General features: G+C 35.6%; 1 protein-coding gene across 1 annotated transcript in view; it reads left to right on the top strand.

Moving 5' to 3' along the window:
• FAM227B (family with sequence similarity 227 member B) overlaps positions 1-25,280 on the top strand; it is a 253,390-nt gene that overhangs the window by 4,766 nt on the left and 223,344 nt on the right. The window contains exons 3-6 of the mRNA XM_060164305.1: positions 3,690-3,757; positions 8,530-8,565; positions 9,030-9,134; positions 13,406-13,504. Of these exons, the coding sequence (XP_060020288.1) occupies positions 3,690-3,757; positions 8,530-8,565; positions 9,030-9,134; positions 13,406-13,504 (308 nt within the window). The remainder of the gene's footprint in view (positions 1-3,689; positions 3,758-8,529; positions 8,566-9,029; positions 9,135-13,405; positions 13,505-25,280) is intronic.

The raw sequence follows: 25,280 nt of genomic DNA, 5'->3' as shown, positions 1-25,280 counted from the left end.
GGAGGTAGGATTGTATTGCTATAAACTTCCCTCTTAGAACTGCTTTTGCTGCATCCCATAGGTTTTGGGTTGTCATATTTTCATTGTCATTTGTTTCTAGGTATTTTTTAATTTCTTCTTTGATTTCTTCAGTTATCTCTTGGTTATTTAGTAGTGTATTGTTAAGCCTCCATGGGTTTGTATTTTTTACAGTTTTTTTCTTGTAATTGATATCTAGTATCATGGCTTTGTAGTTGGAAAAGATACTTGATACAATTTCAGTTTTCTTAAATTTACCAAGGCTTGATTTGTGACCCAAGATATGATCTATCCTGGAGAATGTTCCATGAGCACTTGAGAAAAATGTGTATTCTGTTGTTTTTGGATGGAATGTCCTATAAATATCAATTAAGTCTATCTTGTTTAATGTATAATTTAAGCTTGTGTTTCCTTATTTATTTTCATTTTGGATGATCTGTCCATTGGTGAAAGTGGCCTGTTAAAGTCCCCTACTCTGATTGTGTTACTGTAGATATCCCCTTTTATGGTTGTTAGCATTTGCCTTATGTATTGAGATGCTCCTATGTTGGGTGCATAAATGTTTACAATTATTATGTCTTCTTTGTGGATTGATCCCTTGATCATTATGTCGTGTCCTTGTTTGTCTCTTATAATAGTCTTTATTTTACAGTCTATATTTTCTGATATGAGAATTTCTACTCCAGCTTTCTTTTAGTTTCCATTTGCAAGGAATATCTTTTTCCCTCCTCTCACTTTCAGTCTGTATGTGTCCCTAGGTCTGAAGTGGGTCTCTTGTAGAGAGCATTTATACGGGTCTTGTTTTTGTATCCATTCAGCCAATCTATGTCTTTTGGTTGGAGCATTAAACCATTTACATTTAAGGTAGTTATCAGTATGTACGTTCCTATTACCATTTTCTTAATTGTTTTCGGTTTGTTATTGTAGGTCTTTTCCTTCTCTTGTGTTTCCTGCCTAGAGAAGTTCCTTTAGCATTTGTTGTAAAGCTGGTTTGGTGGTGCTGAATTCTCTCAACTTTTGCTTGTCTGTAAATGTTTTAATTTCTCCATCAAATCTGAATGAGCTCCTTGCTGGGTAGAGTAATCTTGGTTGTAGGCTTTTCCCTTTCATCGCTTTAAATACATCCTGCCACTCTCCTCTGGCTTGAAGAGTTTCTGCTGAAAAATCAGCTGTTAACCTCATGGGGATTCCCTTGTATGTTATTAGTTGTTTTTCCCTTGCTGCTTTTAATATTTTTTCTTTGTATTTAATTTTTGATAGTTTGATTAACATGTGTCTTGGTGTGTTTCTCCTTGGATTTATCCAGTATGGGACTCTTTGTGCTTCCTGTATGGGGCTCTCTGTGCTCCTGGACTTGATTGACTATTTCCTTTCCCATCCATGTTAGGGAAGTTTTCAACTATAATCTCTTCAAACATTTTCTCAGTCCCTTTTTCTCTTCTTCTTCTGGGACCCCTATAATTCAAATGTTGGTGTATTTAATGTTGTCCTAGATGTCTCTGAGAGTGTCCTCATTACTTTTCATTCTTTTTTCTTTATTCTGCTCTGAGATAGTTATTTTCACTATTTTATATTCCAGGTCACTTATTTGTTCTTCTACCTCAGTTATTCTGCTATTGATTGCTTCTAGAGGATTTTTAAGTTCATTTATTGCGTTGTTCATCACTGTTTGTTTGCTCTTTAGTTCTTCTAGGTCCTTGTTAATCACTTCTTGTATTTTCTCCATTTTATTTCGAAGATTTTGGATCATCTTTACTATCGTTACTCTGAATTCTTTCAGGTAGACTGCCTATTTTCTTGTCATTTGTTTGGTCTGGTGGGTTTTTACCTTGCTCCTTCATCTGCTGTGTTTCTCTGTCTTCTCATCTTGTTTAACTTACTGTGCTTGGGGTCTCCTCTTCACAGGCTGCTTTTGTTGTCTGCTGTCAGTGGGTGAGGTTGGTTCAGTGGGTTGTGTAGGCTTCCTGGTGGAGGGGACTGGTGCCTGTGTTCTGGTGGGTGGGGCTGGATCTTGTCTTTCTGGTGGGCAAGACCATGTCTGGTGGTGTGTTTTGGCGTGTCTATGACCTTATTATGATTTTAGACAGCCTCTCTGCTAATTGGTGGGGTTGTGTTCCTGTCTTGCTAGTTGTTTGGCATGGGGCATCCAGCACTGGAGCTTGCTGGCCATTGGGTGGAGCTGGGTCTTTGTGTTGAGCTGGAGATCTCTGAGAGAACCCTCACCACTTTATATTACATGGGGTCCAGAGGTCTCTGTTGGTCCAATGTGCTGAACTCGGCTCTCCCATCTCATAGGCTCAGGCCTTCCATCAGGCCGCAGCACCAAGACCTTGTCAGCCACACAGCTCCAAAGTGACCTCTCTGTGATGCTCCCGAGGTTATATTCATAGAGTTTTGTCAAAATGAGAATCACCTGTGATGAGAGGGTGCTCTTGGCTCCTGTGGCATCTCTGAGGTGCACAGTGGCATTGGTTTTTTGAGTTGGAAAGACTGAAAACTGGATTAAGCTGGCCACTGCAGGAAGCACTCGTGCTGCCTACATGAAGAAGCTTTGCTCCTCATATATGTCTTAAGAATGATATTGGTTGTACTTATAAAGTATTTTCTGTGTATTAAATAAATATAATAGTTATATTATTTAGCTATTTAATATCCTTTTTTGGACCTTGAGTTTTCAAAATCTGAGAATGTGTTTAAATACAATACTGTTAAATTCACTACTGTTACAATTTTCTTATTGAATTTTTTTTTTTTTTGACTGCGTTGGGTCTTCGTTGCTGTGTGTGAGCTTTCTCTAGTTGCGGCGAGCGGGGGCTACTCTTTGTTGCATCGCAGTGGCTTCTCTTGTTGCGGAACATGGGCTCTAGGTGTGCAGGCTTCAGTAATTGTGGCATGCAGGCTCAGCAGTTGTGGCTTTTAGGCTCCAGAGTGCAAGCTCAGAAGTTGTGCCACATGGGCTTAGCTGCTCTGCGGCATCCTCCTGGACCAGGGCTCCAAACTATGTCCCCTGCATTGGCAGGCAGATTCTCAAGCACTGTGCCATGAGGGAAGTCCCTTATTGAATTTTTAATTATTTTAATTTTAAAAAATATTTTTGAAATTATACAAGCTACATATATATAATTGTGTGTGACTATATAAACATATAGGGAGAGAGAGAGAGCACATGTGTATGCTTTTAAAAAATAATTTTCTGTATATTTATTGTCCTCTATGTGTAAATATCAGAGCTTGGACTCTGATATTTAAGTCTAGGTTATCTGACTTCAAAGCCCCCCATAGTCTTTCACTGGGCCATACTCCAAAGTACTGTACTGTATTGAATATAAGGTGACAGTGAAACAACCAAATGTAAGTGGCTGAGCTGTTTGAAAAACATGGGCTTGTTCAGTAGTAAGGGATTAAGGTAAAACTTTGGATATAGGAATAAGTACTAAAGATATATTAGTTGGAGCATGACATTTCTAAATAGCAAAAGGAAACAGGAGATATAATTATTCAACTAAGACTGATTCAACTAAGACTGTGTGTGTCTAGCATTATGCTTGTCAAAATAGCTAGATGATCTCATTGAATGGTTTTATATATAATCTACTTAAAGTATTTACATTTTTCTCAATTTTAAAGGCTATTTATATATTTATATGTTGTGAATTCTCTTTTTTTTAAAGGTTCTCATGGAAAATTGGAACAATATAAGGAATTTCTAAGGAATTACCATAAGGAAAAGAAGATAATGGTATTGTATTTGTTTTCATCTTCCTTAAAAAATTATATTTTCACAGAAAATATAATCACTATAATTTCATAGATAAGTACTAGTAACATTAAAAAATTTCCTTTTAGTCTTTTATCATCTATCTATCCCTGTTTTTAAAATATTTGGACTCATATTTTTCTTTACACATATATTATGAGTGTTGGCATTTTCACATCACTACAGGTTATTTGAAGACTTATATTTCATCCTCTGGTTATTTAAAAATTTATAACATCTTAGGGATACAGGTCCTATATCAGTCATTTTCCTTTAGGAAAAAAATAACAGTTATTTTTACTGCCTGTAGAATTACTTTGTTAATTTTTTTTAATCTCTTTGAGAGTTTGATTAGAATTATATTTTGAATTACTTTGAGAAACTTAGTCCTTTTCAAAAATACATTCTAAAATTAAAGCTATAAAGACTTTAAGTGCTACCACTCATCCATCCACCTCCTTAAATGTTTTTTAAATTTCAAAATTACTTTTTATGTTTTTTCCTGATTATGACTAAGGTAGTCATTTTAGAAAATTAAAAGAGATAAGCACTAAAAAGACAAGTATCTTAATTTTATCATTTATAAATAAATTACATATATCTCACTATTGTCATTTTCATTGTTCTTTAAAAATTTTTTAGAAAATTCAAATTAAACTATTTCTAATTCATTAAATGTTTTATGGAATTTTCATCATTAAATATCATTCTACATCATTTCAAAAATAAACTAATGTAATAGCCCTTTTGTTGGACGTTTAGGTTAGTTTTCATTATTCATTATTATTTACTAAGGTTCTGTGAACAGAGCTAAAAATTGTGCTTATGCATGAGTATTTTCTTAATATAAATTTCAGAAGAGGAACCACATGGGAAAAATGTGGGAAAATGTGGGAAAATTGTGGAAAAGCTAAGTGTTTTTTGGAATTGTGGAAAAAATGTGGAAAATTTTTTTCCACATGGAAAAAATGTGGAAAAAATTGTGGAAAAAATGTGGAAAAGCTAAAAAAAATGTGGGAAAAGCTAAGTGTTTTGATACATACTGCCAAAATGTTTTCTAGAAAGGTGGCACCAATTTGTATTTGTAACAATAGAGTCTGTGATTGATCCCTTACCCATCCCCTTGTCAATATTTAATATTGTATTTTTTAATGTTTGCAAATTGACAGGCATAAATGTTATCAGTTGCATACATTTCACTAATGAAGTTGATTTTTTAGTTTTTTATTAGGTTTTGTGATTCTATTATTATGAATTGCCTATTTATGAACTTTGGGCATTTTTTAGCTGTTCTTCTATTTCTAAGAGCTGTTTATGCTTTAAAACTATTAACACTTCTCAGTAACATATGTTATACATACTTATATTACTTTCTTGGTTGCCTTTTAACCCAAAAGTATTTTTTCACTGTATAGAATTTTATATTTTCATGAATCTGTAATTTTTTATTGAAATCTTATGCCTTTAGTGCCATAATATTAAGAAAGCTTTCTTCGTTACAAGATCATACATATATTCACCTGTGTTCTCTTATATTCTTACAGATTTATTTTTTTGTGTTTAATTCCAGTGTTTATTTTTGTGCAAGGGAGTAAAGCATAAGGGTGTTATTTTAGGTCTATCAGTAGATTTGTGTGCTTTTTTTAAAATTTATTTTTTTATTGAGGTAACATTGGTTTATAGCGTTATGTAAGTTTCATGTGTACAACATTATATTCCTAATTCTGTATACCCTACAGCATGCTCACCACCAAAATACAGATTCTGCCTGTCACCACATGTTTGATCTCCTTTACTCATTTAGCCCTCCCCACTACCCCTTCCCCTCTGGTAACCACTACTCTATTCTCTTTATATGTGTTAGTGTTTTGTTTGGTTTGGTTTGTTCATTTTTTTGGTTTGTTTTTGCTTTTGTTTTTTGTTTTTATATTCCACATATAGTCACATAAAAATGTGTGATTTTCTTCATATAAGTTCTACACATTCCCTGTTAAATGTATTCCTAGGTATCTTAAATTTTTATTACTAATGTCCATGAGATTAGTTTTCCATTATGTAATTAAATGGGTTATTGTTGGTATATAGGATATTATTATTGGTATAGGTATATTACTCAACAATGTTACCAGTTTCTCATCTTGTCTGACTGACTCAGAAAGAAAGATAGTACTTTGCTATTAGGTACAACTTTAAATGTTTAGATAACTTTTTTCAGATTAAAGAAATTTACTCCAAGTTTAATAAAGATATATGGATGTGGGTATAGATGTAGATTAAATATTAGATTTGAATATAGATATCGCTGTACACAAAAACTAAAAACATCTTTATGGTTTGAAATGGAGAGGAAAATAATCCACTGTGATGATAGCAAAAGCTATTTTAAGCCTTTCATGTGTGAATGTGGCAGATTACATTAACAGCTTTTCAGAAGTTGAACCATTCTTATATTAGGATATATTTTTAATGCATTACTGGATTTGGTTTGCTTTTTGGATTTTACATCTGTGTTTGATAAGTTGTGATTATCTTTTTTGGTTTTGGTATAAAAATTATACAAACTTCAGAAAGTTAGTTACTTAGCTTCATCTCTTTAGTCTATAGATAGTTTGTTGAATATAGGGATATCATTTGTTCTTGATGTTTGGCAAAGTTGCTTGTGAACTTTTATTGATTTTATTTATATTTTGCAGAGGGAATAGGTAGGTTGGTAGAAAAGCTGTCTGGAAGTTAACAGGTCCATAAATACCAACTTGTGTAGATTGTCAAAACATATTCAGTGAAAAAAAGCAAGTTACCAAGTAATATGTACAGTTAATATCATTCCTTTAAATTTTAAAAACATACCAAAAGTCTATATATTCTTTCTATGTATATACACATATATGTAAAAGTATTTTAATGGAATTGAAGGGGTGCAAACCAAACAAATGATAGTGACTATCTCAAGGAAGGGGAACACACGGTTTGAACTAGAGATCGTGGTAAAAAGGGATCTAATTTTATATTTTATTATATGTAAACTTCATATTTTATCTTAAATAGTCTTAAGCAAATACTAAAATAACAGTAATCCATTCTAGGTTGTGGGAACATGGGAACACTGGTAGTTACATTATTCATTGTGATTTCTGTATTAATTTTCAAAAGAATTTCAAAAATTCTAATGAATTTTATCAGATGACTTTCCAGGATCTATTGAAATGACCTTTAGATGAATTACACTAACAAAATTTTAATAATAATTTTTATTGAATATGTTTTTTGGCTGCATTAGGTCTTCGTTGCTGCATGTGGGCTTTTCTCTAGTTGCGGCAAGCAGGGGCTACTCTTCATTGCAGTGCACAGGCTTCTCATTGCGGTGGCTTCTCTTGTTGTGGAGTGTAGGCTCTAGGCACGCGGGCTTCAGTAGTTGTGGCTTGCGGGCTCTAGAGCTCAGGCTTAGTAGTTGTGGCGCACGGGCTTAGTTGCTCCGTGGCATGTGGAATCTTCCCGGACCAGGGCTTGAACCTGTCACCTGCATTGGCAGGCAGATTCTTAACCACTGTGCCACCAGGGAAATCCAGGATTTTAACATGAATTATTTATATTTTTGTGGTATCTTTTCCAGGTTGTATGACCAAGAACTAGTTCTGTGTTACTATTACTCTGTTCCCTGAAAGGTGTTTCTTTGCTTCCTGCAGAATAAAGCCAGGACTTTGAGATTAACATTAACATCTTTCTAAATCTGACGCCGTCTTGAATGACTAGTTATATCTGTACCTGTCAAGCACATAGCCTTCTTTCTTATAATTGATCTCACTTTCCTTCTCCTTTTTATCCCTTTGCACATTTTTAAAAAATGCCAATAATGTGATCCTCTTTCATTTAGCAATCTGTAATCATCCTTTCAAATTGGTTTCCTATGTCTTCTCTTAAATAATATATGTTATGTGTGTATGTGTATAAAATTTGCCTGTAAGCCTATGTATTTGGGGAGGAAATGGGTATATGGAAAATAATAAACAATATATTAACATGTCTAGATGATCAAAAACTAATTTATACAGAAGGCTTCTTATTCTCTGTGTAAAGTAGTGTGGTGGACACAAAGATGTTCCTCCCAGATTCCCCTTCAAGGAAGGACCCATTGCCCCAACTGCTAAGAGTGCTGTTAGGGGACACCCTTCAGCTGCAGCCCCTTCAGGGATTGCCTCTCACAGAGAGAACTTCCTCTCCCAAGTAAACGACCATCCAGGAGCCACTCACATACAATGACTAATCAAGTCGGAAACAGAAAGACCTGGCAGTTTCAATCAGGGGCAGAACAATTACTATGGGTCCTTTCAGTTCAGAAGCTCTGCTTAGGGTCAGGGCTGTTAGACTTGCATCATAGCTGACTTCTCAATCTTCCCTTTCCTCTTGCCTTCCATAGATATTAATCGCAAAGTCACTCCCAATAAACATTCTGAACACTAAATTCCACCTCACAGTCTGTTTCCCAGTGGATCCAAACTGCAATAAGTAGTTTGTTTATATTTCTATCATAGCCCTTATCTCTTTGTGTTTTGTATACGTATCTGATTCCTCTCTTGCCCTCTGACTAACTTGAGGGCAAGGAATATCTTTGCATTCCCAGCATCTAATACAGCAACAGCATTCTAGGCCTCACTAAGAGATGCATACACACACACACACGTTAACTGAACAAAGTTACAAAGTATAAAAATTCTTAAATTTAAAATTTTCAAGATTTTATTTTAAATGTTTTCCAGCTTTCAGATGACATGGAGACAAAGAAGGATATAGAGGTATTTACAATTTCTGTTTTATGAGATTATATATCAAAAGTATTATGTGGATCTAAAAAATGTTTACAATAAGATAGATAAAGCTATAAATTTAGATAGGGGCCCCAGGAGAGAAAGTTGGAAACAAATACAGAAGCGTTCTTTTTCTGCCTAGTCCATTTCTTTATGTGTAGTGTAGCTAAAATTCTTGGTACTTTGAGCTATGTCAAAATTAGTTCTGAAGTAATTGTTTTTACTTTTAGATTTGGCATATGAATATGTCAGTGCTCTTAATTTCATGGAAACAGATAATATGAAGATTTTTCTTAGGTGGGATAAATATATTTTACTTATTTTTAGTAAAAGTATGTAAAATAATTATGTTAATGAATGATAGTTAAATATCTGTCTTCTGTAGACATATGAGACTACTATACTGGAAAGAAGGAAGTAATTCCTGTTCTGTGGTATTTCCCTCTTTCTAGGGTTGCAACTTCCCAGGATTCAGAACAAATGAGCTTACTCAACTACCCAGACATTTGAACGCTGAACAGATTTATCTTTTTATTTTAAAAGCCCATAACTTTGACGTATGTAAACGTTATTTTATTATTATTGTGTGATATATTTTGAGAATATGATTTAATGAATTAGACCTTAATTTAAAGCTATGACAGATTAGGTGTTAAGCAAGATTTAATTCTTTTGGGCATTAAGTCTGGCAGGAAAGACCAGTCACATTTTTTTTTTTTTGCGGTACGCGGGCCTCTCACTGTTGTGGCCTCTCCCATTGCAGAGCACAGGCTCCGGACGCGCAGGCTTAGTGGCCATGGCTCACGAACCCATGCCGCTCTGCGGCATGTGGGATCCTCCTGGACCGGGGCACGAACCCGTGTCCCCTGCATCAGCAGGCGGACTCTCAACCACTGCACCACCAGGGAAACCCCAACCAGTGACATTTTTAACACCCTAATCTCCAGAAGAGAATGTATTAGATTCTGTGTTACTGCCTCAGGAGTCTGAGGTTGCCAGTGTGCATTGGCTCGGCATGTGACTGTAACAGGTGTTTCACTCCCCCTCTTCCTGCTCTATAGCTCAGGATATGTTAGCCTGTTCATTTTGATCCCAAAATAATTTATGAGAGCCCTTCCCCACACCCTACCTTTTGAACCTCCAAGTGTCTGGGGAATTTTTAAGAAATATCCCTACAGAGTAGCCAATTGATGAAAAACTGCAGGCATAGGAAGGTAACTAGATCATTGGACACCGATTGCCAGGTATAGGACGAGGCCTGAGTGGTTACTGGTATTGATTTCCCACCCACTTAAATATTAAGTGGTCACCTAAAAAGGTTTCTGTTTCCTGGGGACTTGAACAGTGCTCCTTGTACCTCCAGGCAGATTCCTCTCAAGACAGTTCTCTAAGATGGACTTGGCCCCTAGTAGGCCCTCTTCCCATCCCTCACCCCCAGCCTCCTTGTGGCTCTTTCTTTTTCAACACAAAATCCCTGTTTTCTCTCCTGCTATAGTATTCTACAGTCCTTCAGAAGGAGTCTAATCAACCATTAAATTTGGATGAATCAGCTCCAGCCATTATTTTCTGCCCATTTTTCCCTCTCTTCAAGGTGAAAGAGAGTGTATCACTTTAGTGTTCCATCTTCAAGACACAGTATTCCAAGAAATAATCTGATTAACCTGACTTGGGTCTCCTGTTTGCCCCTCAGTTAGGGAACCACAGAGCACCTCAGTTGAAAACTCCACCTAAAATGATTCAGTAATGACACTCTCTCTTATTTTCCATGCTAATACAGATGCTTTTCAATTCTCTTTTATGTTTTATGGGATTTGGGTGAGAGGGAAGGCTTAGTTTGCCGTCTTGATCACCTGATACAATTTTTTTTTGAGAAAAACAATAGATGGTAATTGTTATGCCTGGATCATGAGCTTATTTGTGACTTTCTCTGACTATATTTTCCAAAGTTTCCTCAGGGAAAAGGTTTTATTGTAAAAAGAAATTAATACAAATTATTGTTAAAATCATCTTATAAATGTTCTAGACAATATAACCTTTTTAACTCTCACATTCTGTGTTCTAAAATGGGACTGTATTTAACTATGGATGCATGTACATCACAGTCACATAAACAAGGCACAGAAGTACAGCCATGATAAACATTTCATATGGTTAACTTGGAGGACGCTGTCATTTTTGAAAGAAGTAGGAAAGTGAGGAGTATAAGTAGGTATGGATTTGGGGGAAGGGGTGCACAGGATATGAAAAGCAGCTGGGTGTAGGATATTTTGAGTTTGTGTACCAGTGGTATATCTAGGTATAGATAACCAGTGTTTTATTTGTTAATACCCCTCCCTGATTTCAGTAAAGAATTTAAATTGGCTTGCTAGATCATGCACAATGCAGTGGCATTGAGATAGATGATGACATTAAAGTGAAGAGAAAATAAGCTTAGGAAAATAATATCAGAGGGAAGGTTATTTCATAGAAATGCTTATTATAACATCTGAAACTTGGAAAAAGAAGGTTAAAGGGTTACTGTTACATGCTTGAAGGTGAGGGAATCCATGGAATTGACTGGATTCATGTAACCCCATCCAAATACATTCCTGAACATACAGTCATAGTTTAAGTTTCTTGATAAAGTATAAATTATCCCCTTTACCACCCAGAACGGACCCTTGGCTACAGATGATGCTCAGTAAAAATTTTATTGAATTGAGTGAAAAGCAGCCTATATGTTGAGAAAGCTGAGCCACAAAGATACAGATATACACAAACAGAAATCAAGAGATCATTAGAAGTAGTTTTATCCAACCTAGAATCTATATTAGGAGAATAAATTCCAAGTCAGATAATGTATAGGTTTTAAGGTATGTTTACATTTATTTGAATCAAAAAAGTATCACAAAAGGGTAGAGGGTGATGGAGGAAAGTACCATTTAACTTTTTAAGTCAGGTTTGGGGTTTTTTGGCTGATTTCTATTTTTGGCTGTTTTGACTAAATATTGATATATTTTAAGGAATCTGGAATTTTCCTGAAAAAGAAAGTGATACTAAACATAACCAAAGCTTAGAATAGAAGCAATCATGCAGTTAGTTTACACTAAAAAGCATGTTTGCTTGAAATTTGCAAATAATTTCAACAAAAAATATTCAGATTTTCTCCTGTATTTTAATTTTCTACTTTTTTCTTTATGTACTTCTCATTTGTTTTTGTAATTAAGAAGGGGGAAGGGTAAGCTGTGACAAAGTGAGAGAGTGGCATGGACATATATACACTACCAAATGTAAAATAGATAGCTAGTGGGAAGCAGCCGCATAGCACAGGGAGATCAGCTCGGTGGTTTGTGACCACCTAGAGGGGTGGGATAGGGAGGGATAGGGATAGGGAGGGAGGGAGACGCAAGAGGGAAGAGATATGGGAACATATGTATATGTATAACTGATTCACTTTGTTATAAAGCAGAAATTAACACACCATTCTAAAGCAATTATACCCCAATAAAGATGTTAAAAAAAAACGTGCTAAATAAGTTGAAGCTGTTACCAATGTATATACTATACTTAGTGGCCTATGAAGGAGAAGTGCTCCCACAGTATGCATGATAAATAATCTCCTTGGTGTAAACATTTGCACGGTATCCTTTTTGTAGACTTGTACTTGAGGAACAGAAATTCATACCTATGGATTTCATTAAAAGAATTCTTGAACTCTACTGAGTCTGGCATTACAAACTTCTAGTGAATAAAATAAAATGACTATTGAAGGTACCTATTTAAACCAAGACTTATAATCTCTAGTAGTCATGGTGAATTAACTTTATGTGCCAATTTTGATGAATTGCTTAGAGTGAACACTATCTTTAGGGTCTAGACTTATGATGGGGCCCACTGGGTTACAATCCCATGATTGCTGATACCTGTCTTCAGCATAAAAGGGAAATTGTTAACATGTGTCTTGGAGTTTTGCTATTCCTCTTTTAGCCTACACTGTCGTTTCAGTGACTACTAATCAAATGTGATTATTGAGAATGTGAAATATGCCTGGTGTGACTCAGCTGAATTTTTTTTTAATTGAAGTATGGTTGTTTTATAGTGTTGTGTTAGTTTCTGATGTATAGCAAAGTGATTCAGTTATACATACATATGTATATATGTTCTTTTTAAGGTTCTTTTCCATTATAGGTTATCACAGCGTATTGAATATAGTTCCCTATGCTATACAGTAGGACCTTGTTGTTTATCTATTCTACATATAGTAGAGTGTATCTGTTAATCCCAAACTCATAATTTATCCCTCTCCCCTACTTTCCCCTTTGGTAAACATAGTTTGTTTTCTATGTCTGTGATCAGCTGAATTTTTAAATTTTATTTATTTTAATTATATATAAATTTTAAAATTAATACTTGATTCAGTTATTGAACAACTTTCAATTATGGTTGAAACAAAATTACAACCATATAGTTTACAAAATCTAATTACAATCTAGTATTTATGATGAAAATTTATGTTCAAATTGAGATGTGCTGTAAGTATAAAATATACACTATATTTCAAAGACCCAGTACCCAAAAGAATGTAAAATATTTCATTAATAATTTAATAACAATTAGGTATTAAAATATATTTTAAATACATTTGGTTAAACAAAATGTCACTAAAATTTCACCTTTTACTTTTACTTTTTAAAAATGTCTATTAGAAAATATATATATGGCTCACATTAAATTTCTATTAAGCAGTCGTAGTTTATAACTATTAAATACACACTCTTTATAAAGCCTATTTACAGTAACATGTCTTATAATATTATTAATTTGATCTCCATGTGTCTTTTTTCCATAGGGAAAAATTTTTAAAATCTGGAAGACTCATTTCCTCTCAGAAGCCTCTGTTGCTCTTTTGCATGATTCCTTTTGGTGGTGGTTTCTCCATAAATTTAAGGTATAATGATATTTTTTAAACTTCTTTTTTTTAAAGTTGATTTGCAGCATAATTAATTTTTCAGTAGAGGTAGCACTGGTACAAAAAATGTTTTCCGATCCTGTCACAGAGCTTGTTTTTTTAGTATTCTGCACATGTTAGAAATCCTGTTTGAAATCTAGAGTTCTTTCAGAGAAGTTAAAACCTTAATATGGATTTCAAAGATCCAGAGTCTTTATTAATCAGAAAAAGATTAGTGAAATCAAACACTGTAGTGAGTAATAAAGTTGTAGCTTCACTCTGTACTGTAACATGCTGATGAACGTGAAACAGAATATCCACTGCAAATCAGTGACATTGAGGTTTCACTTAGAAAACACTCTACAATATCAGATGGGGTGAGGGTCCTCACTTGATTCAGAAAGATAAAAACTCTGCTTAGGATTAAAAAGGGAAAGACGTGGGTATCTGGGAAGCAATAAGAGAATGGAAATAAGCAGTACCCGAGTCTTACATTAGAGAATACGTGAACCTGGAAAAAGTGGTGAATACCAATGACTGCCATGTGGCCTCTGGATCTAGAAGGATGGAAAGTAGGATAACGCAGGGGATAGCAGTCTAAGCATTAAGAAGGTGTGTTACCCCATTAGGGGAGCCTGATAACAGGCTCAGTTCTTCACCTCCCCACCTCAAATTACCCAAAGAAAACTGCTAATGGATTCTTTCATACCATGAAGGAATGGGTGTTACTAATTTTACATACAAGCCATTTACATAGAGCTTCATGTTAAAATAATTAATGTAATTTTAGGTAAGATTATCTGTACTATGTTTCTATTATTGTTAGGAGTTGAATGAGGGATAGGAAGTGGTGTATCAGTTCTACAAAGGTAATTACATAGGGAAATTTTTGCAATCAGAGTTTTATTACCTTAAATTTCTTTCTCTAGATCTGAATCCCAAATTTATGTTTTTCCATGATAGAACATGAGAAGAAACATTACTTTCCCACTTAAATCTGTTAGGATTATGTATAGCAAGTTTTTGAAGGAAACATAATCTAGCAATGTTTCTAGTAACTTTGCCAAGCCATATAATATTATTTTGAAGAAACAGATTTGACCCGAAGATATTAATGACCCACTACATATATAGGATTATCCTTAGAATAAACAAGAATTAGAAATCTTTTTATCTTTAAGCAAGCTATTCTGTAGAAACTACTGGCTTCCTAAAATTAAAATGCATTTATTAAGTAATAATGTTTTTGACATCTTTATTGGAATATAATTACTTTACAATGTTGTGTCAGTTACTGCAGTATAACAAAGTGAATCAGATATATGCATACATATATCCCTATATCCCCTCCCTCTTGTGTCTCCCTACCACCCTCCATATTCCACCCCTCTAGGTCATCACAGAGCCCTGAACTGATCTCCCTGTGCTATGCAGCTGCTTCCCACTAGCTATCTGTTTTACATTTGGTAGTGTATATGTGTCGATGGTACTCTCTCACTTTGTCCCAGCTTACTCTTCCCCCTCTTCATGTCCTCAAGTCCATTCTCTACGTCTGTGTCTTTATTCCTTTCCTACCCCTAGGTTCATCGGAACCATTTTTTTTTTAGATTCCGTATATATGTGTTAGCATATGGTATTTGGTTTTCTGACTTACTTCACTCTGTATGACAGACTCTAGGTCCATCCACCTCACTACAAATAACTCAATTTCGTTTCTTTTTATGGCTGAGTAGTATCCCATTGTATATATGTGCCACATCTTCTTTATCCATTCATCTGTCGACGGACACTTAGGTTGCTTCCACGTCCAGGTTATAGTAAATAGTGCTGCAATGAACATTGTGGTACATGTCTCTTTTTGAATTATGGTTTTCTCAGGGTATATGCCCAGTAGTAGGATTGCTAGGTCGTATGGTAGTTCTAGTTTTAGTCTTTTAAGGAAGCTCCATACTGTTCTCCATAGTGGCTGTATCAATCTACATTCCCAACAACAGTGCAAGAAGGTTCCCTTTTCTCCACACCCTCTGCAACATTTATTGTTTGTAGATTTTTTGAAGAAGGCCATTCTGACCAGTGTGAGGTGATACCTCATTTTAGTTTTGATTTTCATTTCACTAATGATTAGTGATGGTGAGCATCCTTTCATGTGTTTGTTGGCAATCTGTATATCTTCTTTGGAGAAATGTCTATTTAGGTCTTCTGCCCATTTTTGGATTGGGTTGTTTGTTTTTTTGATGTTGAGTTGTGTGAGCTGTTTGTAAATTTTGGAGATTAATCCTTTGTCAGTTGCTTCATTTGCAAATATCTTCTCCCATTCTGAGGGTCGTCTTTTGGTCTTGTTTATGGTTTCCTTTGCTGTGCAAAAGCTTTGAAGTTTCATTAGGTCCCATTTGTTTATTTTTGTTTTTGTTTCCATTTCTCTAGGAGATGGGTCAAAAAGGATTTTGCTGTGATATATGTCATAGAGTGTTCTGCCTATGTTTTCCTCTAAGAGTTTGATAGTGTCTGGCCTTAAATTTTGGTCTTTAATCCATTTTGAGTTTATTTTTTGTATGGCGTTAGGGAGTGTTCTGCTTTCATTCTTTAATATGTAGCTGTCCAGTTTTCCCAGCACCACTTATTGAAGAGGCTGTCTTTTCTCTATTGTATAATCCTGCCTCCTTTATCAAAGATAAGGTATGTGCAAGGGTTTATTTCTGGATTTTTATTTCTGGTTTATTTCTGGATTTTCTATCCTGTTCCATTGATCTATATTTCTGTTTTTGTGCCAGTACCATACTGTGTTGATTTGTGCCAGTAGCTTTGTAGTATAGTCTGAAGTCAGGGGGCCTGATTCCTCCACTTCCATTTTTCTTTGTCAAGATTGCTTTGGCTATTTGGGGTATTTTGTTTTTCCATACAAATTGTGAAATTTTTTTTTCTAATTCTGTGAAAAATGCCACAGGTAGTTTGAAAGGGATTGCACTGAATCTGTAGATTGCTTTGGGTAGTATCGTTGTTTTCACAATGTTGATTCTTCCAATCCAAGAACATGGTATATCTCTCCATCTGTTTGTATCATCTTTAATTTCTTTCATCAGTGTCTTATAGTTTTCTGGATACAGGTCTTTTGTCTCCTTTGCTAGGTTTATTCCTAGGTATTTTATTCTTTTTGTTGCAGTGGTAAATGGGAGTGTTTCCTTAATTTCTCTTTCAGATTTTTTATCATTAGTGTGTAGGAATGCAAGCGATTTCTGTGCATTAATTTTGTATCCAGCTACTCTACCAAATTCATTGATTAGCTCTAGTAGTTTTGTGGTAGCATCTTTAGGATACTCTATTTATAGTATCATGTCATCTGCAAACAGTGACAGTTTTACTTCTTCTTTTACTATTTGGATTCCTTTTATTTCTTTTTCTTCTCTGATTGGCTAAAACTTCCAAAACTATGTTGAATAATAGTGGTGAGAATGGGAAACCTTGTCTTGTTCCTGATATTAGAGGACATGGTTTCAGTTTTTCACTGTTGAGAATGATGTTGGCTGTGGGTTTGTCATATATGTCCTTTATTATGTTGAGGTAGGTTCTCTCTGTGCCTACTTTGTGGGTGGTTTTTTTTTTGTATTAGAAATGGGTGTTGAATTTTGTTGAAAGCTCTTTCTTCATCTATTGAGATGATCATATGGTTTTTATCCTTCAATTTGTTAATATGGTGTATCACACTCATTGTTTTGCCTATATTGAAGAATCCTTGCATTCCTGGGATAAACCCTGCTTGATCATGGTGTATGATCCTTTTAATGTGCTTTTGGATTCGGTTTCCTAGTATTTTGTTGAGGATTTTTGCATCAGTGTTCATCAGTGATATTGGCCTGTAGTCTTCTTTTTTTGTGATATCTTTGTCTGGTTTTGGTATCAGGGTGATGGTGGCCTCATAGAATGAGTTTGGGAGTGTTCCTCCCTCTGCTATATTTTGGAAGAGTTTGAGAAGGGATAGGTGTTAGCTCTTCTCTAAACGTTTGCTAGAATTCCCCTGTGAAACCATCTGGTCCTTGTCTTTTTGTTGGAAGATTTTTAATCACAGTTTCAATTTCAGTGCTTGTGATTGGTCCGTTTATGTATTCTGTTTCTTCCTGGTTCAGTCTCAGAAGGTTCTACTTTTCTAAGAATTTGTCCATTTCTTCCAGGTTGTCCATTTTGTTGGCATATATTTGTTTGTAGTAATCTCTCATGATCCTTTGTATTTCCACAGTGTCAGTTGTTACTTCTCCTTTTTCATTTCTAATTCTGTTGATTTCAGTCTTCTCCCTTTTTTCTTGATGAGTCTGGCTAATGGTTTATCAATTTTGTTTATCTTCTCAAAGAACCAGCTTTTAGTTTTATTGATCTTTGCTGTTGTTTCCTTCATTTCTTTTTCATTTATTTCTGATCTGATCTTTATGATTTCTTTCCTTCTGCTAACTTTGCGGGGTTTTTTGTTCTTTCTCTATTGTTTTAGGTGTAAGGTTAAGTTGTTTATTAGAGATGTTTCTTGTTTCTTGAGGTAGGATTGTATTTCTATAAACTTCCCTCTTAGAACTGCTTTTGCTGCATCCAATAGGTTTTGGATTGTCGTGTTTTCATTGTCATTTGTTTCTAGGTATTTTTTGGTTTCCTGTTTGATTTCTTCAGTGATCTCTTGGTTATTTAGTAGCACATTGTTTAGCCTCCATGTGTTTGTATTTTTTACAGATTTTTTACTGTAATTGATATCTAGTATCATGGCGTTGTGGTCGGAAAAGATACTTGATACGATTTAAATTTTCTTGAATTTACCAAGGCTTGATTTGTGACCCAAGATATGATCTATCCTGGAAAGTGTTCTATGAGCACTTGAGAATAAAGTGTATTCTGTTGTTTTTAGATGGAATGTCCTATAAATATCAATTAAGTCTGTCTTGTCTAACGTGTCATTTAAAGTTTGTGTTTCCTTATTTATTTTTATTTTGGATGATCTGTCCATTGGCGAAAGTGGGCTGTTTAAGTCCCCTACTATGATTGTGTTACTATTTCCCCTTTTATGGCTGTTAGCATTTGCCTTATGTATTGAGGTGCTCCTATGTTGGGTGCATAAATGTTTACAATTGTTATGTCTTCTTTGTGGATCGATCCCTTGATCATTATGTAGTGTGTTTCTTTGTCTCTTGTAATAGTCTTTATTTTAAAGTCTATCTTGTCTGATATGAGAATTTCTACTCCAGCTTTCTTTTTATTTCCATTTGCATGGAATATCTTTTTCTATCCCCTCATTTTCAGTCTGTATGTGTCCCTAGGTCTGAAGTGGGTCTCTTGTAGACAGCAAATATAGAGGTCTTGTTTTTGTATCCATTCAGCCAGTCTATGTCTTTTGGTTGGAGCATTTAATCCATCTACATTTAAGGTAGTTATTGATATGTGTGTTCCTATTACGAATTGTTTTGGGTTTGTTATTGTAGGTCTTTTCCTTCTCTTGTGTTTCCTGCCTAGAGAAGTTCCTTTAGCATTTCTTGTAAAGCTCGTTTGGTGGTGCTGAATTCTCTTAACTTTTGCTTGTCTGTAAATGTTTTAATTTCTCTGTCAAATCTGAATGAGATCTTTACTGGGTAGAGCAATCTTGGTTGTAGGTTTTTCCCTTTCATCCCTTTAAATATGTCCTGCCACTCCCTTCTGGCTTGCAGAATTTCTGATGAAAGATCACCTGTTAACCTTGTGTAGATTCCCTTTTATGTTATTAGTTGTTTTTCCCATGCTGCTTTTAATAATTTTTCTTTGTATTTGATTTTTGATAGTTTGATTAACATGTCCTGGCATGTTTCTCCTTGGATTTATCCTGTATGGGACTCTCTGCGCCTCCTGTACTTGATTGAGTAATTCCTTTCCCATGTTAGGGAAGTTTTCAAATATAATCTCTTGAAATATTTTCTCAGACCCTTTCTTTTCTCTGCTTCTTCTGGAACCCCTATAATTTGAATGTTGGTGCATTTAATGCTGTCCCAGGAGTCTCTGAGACTGTCCTCAATTCTTTTCATTCTTTTTTCTCTATTCTGTCCCTGGCAGTTATTTTCACCATTTTATCTTCCAGCTCACTTATCTGTTCTTCTGCCTCAGTTATTCTGCTATTGATTCCTTCTAGAGTGTGTTTCTTTTCAGTTATTATGTTGTTCATCACTGTTTGTTTGTTCTTTAGTTCTCCTAGTTCCTGTTAAATGTTTCTTGTATTTTCTCCATTCTGTTTCTGAGATTTTGGATCATCTTTATCATTACTCTGAATTCTTTTTCAGATAGGTTGCCTATTTCTCTTCATTTATTTGGTCTTGTAAGTTTTTACCTTGCTCCTTTGTCTGTAAGATAATTTTTTGTCATTTCCTTTTTTTTTTCTTCTGTTGGGTGGGGCTGTATTCTTGTCTTACTGGTTGTTTGGCCTGTGGCGTCCAGCACTGGAGTTTGCAAGCAGTTGAATAGAGCCAGGTCTTGGTGCTGAGATGAGCACCTCCAGGAGACCTCACTCCAATTAATATTCCCTGGGGTCTGAGGTTCTCTCTTATTCCAGCTTTTTGGACTCAGAGCTCCCATCACAGGAGGTCAGGCCTGACTTCTGGGCTGGGAACCAAAATCCTTCAAGCTGCATGGCGTGGCAAAAAAAAAACAAAAGGAGCAGTACATATCAAAGAATAAACAAAATATATTAGGAAAAAAATATATATTTGAAACAACTGCAACATGGTAAAATAAAACGACAACAGAAAAAAAAAAGGTGGGGGAACAAGCCAAAAGGAGAGAACAATAACAGAATATAAAGAATAAAATAAAATTAGAAAAATAAAAGATTTATTAGGAAAAATAAAAATATAAGTGAATCAACAAGGTAAAACAGAACCCCAATCTAAAAGAGGAAAAAAAAAAACCTTGGCTATTGGGGCAGTGTTTAGGTGGGGGTGGAACTTAAGCAGGGGTGGGATTCTGTGTGTGGCAGGACTTAGGTGGGTGGGGGGTGACCTTTGAGTGTGTGGCAGGGCCTCTACTTAGTACCTACACAGAAGGGGAGAGGCAGTGCATGGAAAGGAGGACCTCTGGAGTGTGGAGTTCTGGAGTTTGGAGTTAGGGCCCTGAGTGAGGGTGTGTGGGTGGGGTTTAGGACCAGCATTGGAGGGAGTCTCCAAGTGTAGTGGTAGGGCCTTGGGTGGGGGTGTAGGGGCGGGGCCTGGGCTCTGCACTGCAGGAGGGAGACTCCGAGGGCAGAGGATTAGGCCCAGGAGCCCATCAGGCTCCCTGGTGCCTAAGTAGACAGGGAAAGTGCCGGCCGCATTCCCTTCCATTCCTCTGCACGCCACCACCACTGTCTCCCCCAGGGTCTCCCCTGTCCCCGCTGGACCCCTAACCGTGGGTGAGTTCTGCTGGTTGTAGGAACTCCTCCTCCCCCAGCCACCCCTCAGGGGTGCTGGTGCTGGAGGTCCGGTCTTTACTTTTGCTCCCCCTTCCCTCCCTCCCACTCCCTCAGGACCCGCGCGGCTGGAGGGGGCCTCTGTGTGCAGAGGATCAGGCCTGGGATCTCAACAGGCTCCCAGGGGCCCTAGTGGGCAGGGGAATCCTGGCCATGCTCCCTTTTGATCCCCTGCCCTCCCAATGGTCCCCCAATTTACCCCTTCAGGCGTGGGATCCCTTCCCCTCCCCCAGCTGCCCTGCAGGGGCGCCAGTCCCATCCTGACTCCACTTCTTCTCCCCCTTCACTCCCCCCACACCCTACCTGGTCGCTGGGGGTTCCTCCTGTCCCCTTAGGTGTCCGTGGTCCCCCACTGGTGCCTGGTAGTTGCCCTAGTTGTGTGGAGATGCAAATTCCGCATCCTCCTAGTCCGCCACCTTGACTCCAACCCCAGTAATAATTTTAAAATATTATAATGTAATAACATTTCCAGTATCAGTTAAGATTTCTGATGTGTTTTGAGGAACAATATATGATTCAGCTGGATGAGTGTTCTGCTAGTGTTCTAGGGAACTGAAGGGGTATCCAAGCTATATTGAAGCAACATTTCCATGATTTAACCAGAACAGCTTCTCTTTCATCTGTTCTGTTCATTACATTTCACCTATGGTTTTATTTCTAAGAGGATTCATTGTTAAATATAAGTGTATTGAAGCCAGTGAACTAGATAAATAGCATGACCTCTTAGCTTCCTAAATCCACCAAATAAGTGTGGTGCATGCCCATACATTTTTACCAGCATTGTGTGGGAATATCTGTTTTGGTAGGTTAGCTCCTATTTCAAGCTGTACTACATTTTTAGGTGAGTACAAAACACATAAATTCTATCTATTTTTGGATCTACTTTATGAATAATAAACAATAATGACTTTATAACTGGAATAGAACCCTGAGCCACTTGTACAATTTAATTACCAACAGCATAATATGAAAAAATATATATAATCATACTCTAGAATATAGCATGGTTCAGTATGCTGGCTCTAAAACTTATTTCAGTAGTTGTTAGGTGACTAATATAAAAGCAGATTTCCTTTATTGCCTATGATGTAGTGGTAGCTTGATCTAGTAGAAAAAGTGCTGCACTGGAATCCAGGAAATTAAATTTTTAAATCTGGCTTTCCCAGTAGTTAGTGTGAGACTTTGGGCTAGTCAGAAAATCACTCTGAGCTTCAGTTATGTCATCTCTCTAAAACAAAATAAAACAAAACAAACAAAAAACAGGTAAAAATAACATATACTTTCTTTTTTCCTAGAGTTGTGTGTTCTAAAAGTGACTTGAATAAGATCCCTAGTAAACTGTGGAAATACTATATAAATGTAATATGAGATTCAATATAATAGAATTAAGATCTGGCCTTCAAAAACAAATTTATCCACTTAGAAAATGATGTCACTTTGAATAGTTACTTACCTCTCTAAGTCTTCCATAAAATTTTTAAAATTACCTACTTTATCTGTTTATTGGGAGTTATATTAGAAAATGCATGTAAAGTTGTTTACATGGAAGTAGGTATATGGTAAGTGTTCAATGGTTACATCTATCATTATTATTTATTATTATATTGTTAATGAGAATGCAGTGTTCCAAAAATTACTGGCCAACGTGTAGGCTAATGAGAAAAATTTCCTTGATGGTGTTTAACTAGAAGAATTCCAGTAATGATATACCCTTAATGTTTTCAAAATTGTCCTTGGAACATTGGCTCCCAAAAAGATTCAGGAGGCTGGAAAGTACATCAATTCCACTCATAAAATAACGAAGACAAGCCATATATAACCCACAAAAATCACAACTTTTTTGAACTCATTATACAGGGTGGCCTTCAAAGCAAAGAATATTACCGGGGAAAAAGAAAGTAATTGTATAATTATAAAGTAGTCAATACATCAATATGACATAACAATCATAAATATTTATGTACCTAATTAAAGTGCTTTGAAACACATTTAATGAAAAAATTTTAATACGTAAAGAAGCAATAGACAAATCTATAAGTATAGTTAGGTATTTCAACACCTTATATTCAATAATTGGTCGTATGTGCAGAAAACCAGTTAATGATGTAGAGTGATGTAGATGACTTGAGCAATACTGTTAACCAACTTTATGAATCTAATTGATATTTATTAAACATTCCTCATAACAACAGCAGAATACACATTTTTCTCATGTACCCATTAAACTTCTACCAACTATATTCTGGGCTAGGAAAACATCCTAATGAAATGAAAAGAATTCAAATCATACAAAGTATGTTTTTAGACCAAAATGGGATTATATTATAAATGAATAACAGAAAGCTACCTGGAAAATCTTCAAATATTTGATAACTAAATAACACACTTCTCAGGAACTGTGGGTCGAACCAGAAATCAGTAGGAAAATTGAAAAGTATTTTGAACTTGATGAAAATGAAAATACAGATTAAAATTTGTGGAATGGACCTCAAGCAGTATTTGGAAATTTAAAGCATTAAGATGTCTAGATTTGAAATAAGGAAAGTTCTCAAAAACCATGACCTCAACTTCTACTGTAGGAAACTAGACAAAGAAAAAGAAATGAAAACCAAAGTATGCAGAAGAAAGGAAATAATAAAGATCAGAGAGGAAACCAATAAAGGGAAAAACTGAAAAACAGAAGGAATTAGAGAAAATGAATTCAAAAGATGGGTCTTCAAGAATTCTAAAAACAAGGCAATGCAGGAAGGATTTGAAGCCTCTGTTTCACTGAGAGTAGCCATAGCAAAAACAAAACCCAAATGGAGCTTAACATTTTACTTAATTGACTCAGACCCTAAAGGCTAACAAGAGAAGAGACATACCTATTCCCAAGCATAACTACTTTATACCTCAGGTTTTACTGTCCTATTGAAGATGTCCATCTCTCAAACAAAAATTGCAAGACACATAGAGAAGGAATGGAATTGCTGCATTGTTGGGTATGAAGATGTTCAACTTCACAAGGTAGTGCCAAGTTGTTTCCAAACTGGATGTACAAATTATTCTCACATTGTTGATGTATAAGAGTTCTTAAACAGCCAATGATTCAAAGAATAAATCACAGGGGAAATTAGAAAATAACTTGAAACAAATGAAAGCAAAAAACACAGTGTACCAAAACTCATAGGATAAAGCAAAAGCATTGCTAAACGACAAATTTATCAAAAAGCAGTATTATCAACAACCTAACTTTACATATTAAGGAACTAGAAAAAGAACAACAAAGAAGGAAGGAATTAATAAAGATTAGAGTGGAGATAAATAAAATAGAGAATTGGTAAACAGTAGAGAAAATCAGTAAAGCCAAAAGTTAGTTCTTTGAGATCAACAAAATTGACAAACCAGTAGCTAGACTAAGAAAAAAAGTGAGGACTTCCCTGGCAGTCCAGTGGTTAAGACTCCGTGCTTCCACTCTAGGGGACATGGGTTCGATCCGTCATTGGGGAACTAAGAGCTCATATGCCTTTCAGCGTAGCCAAAAAAAAAAAAAAAAAAAAAAGCACTCAAATTACCGAAGTCAGAAATGAAAGTGGAAACATTACTATTGGCAAAGAAATAACAAGGATTATTAGAGTACTGTGAGGAAACATATGACAACAAATTGGATAGCCTGTATAAAATGGACAAATTCCTAGAAACATATAATTTTCCAAGACTGAATAATGAAGAAATAGACAATCTGAATAGACCTATAACTAGTAAGGAGATTCAATCAGGTTTCCGTAATCAGAAACCTCCCAACAAAGAAAAGTCCTGGACTAGATGACTTCACTGATGAATTCTGCCAACATTTAAAGAAGAATTAACACCAGTCCTTCTCCAACTCTCCCAAAAAATTGAAGAGAGGGGAATACTTTCTAGCTCATTTTATGAGACCAGCATTACCCTGATACCAAAGCCAAAGATATTACAACAAAAAAAGTGTCTACAGACCAATATCCTCTTTGACGGATATTGATGCAAAAATCTTCAACAAAATACTAGCAAACTGAATTCAGCAGTATATTAAAAGGGTTATACAATCTGACCAATGAAATTTATTCCTGGAATGTAAGTATGATTTAACATATGTTAAATAGCTAGATCTAATGAACATATCAGTAACCTGAATATCCAAAAGCTGTAGGATACGTTTTCTTTTCAAACATACCAAAACATGTATAAAAATTCGCTGTACCATTTTGCTACTCAGTTTCCTGTGGAGGTATATATGGTGTGGACATTAGGTTGAATTGTATTAGTCAAAGACATGTTCTACAACTTTCTGTTTGGGTATTTCATCACACATGTTAAGTG

The sequence above is a fragment of the Lagenorhynchus albirostris genome, chromosome 1, assembly GCF_949774975.1.
Source record: "Lagenorhynchus albirostris chromosome 1, mLagAlb1.1, whole genome shotgun sequence".
Lineage (NCBI taxonomy): Eukaryota > Metazoa > Chordata > Mammalia > Artiodactyla > Delphinidae > Lagenorhynchus > Lagenorhynchus albirostris.
Note: the sequence above shows the minus strand (reverse complement) of the source record. Positions and strands in the feature narration are given on the sequence as shown.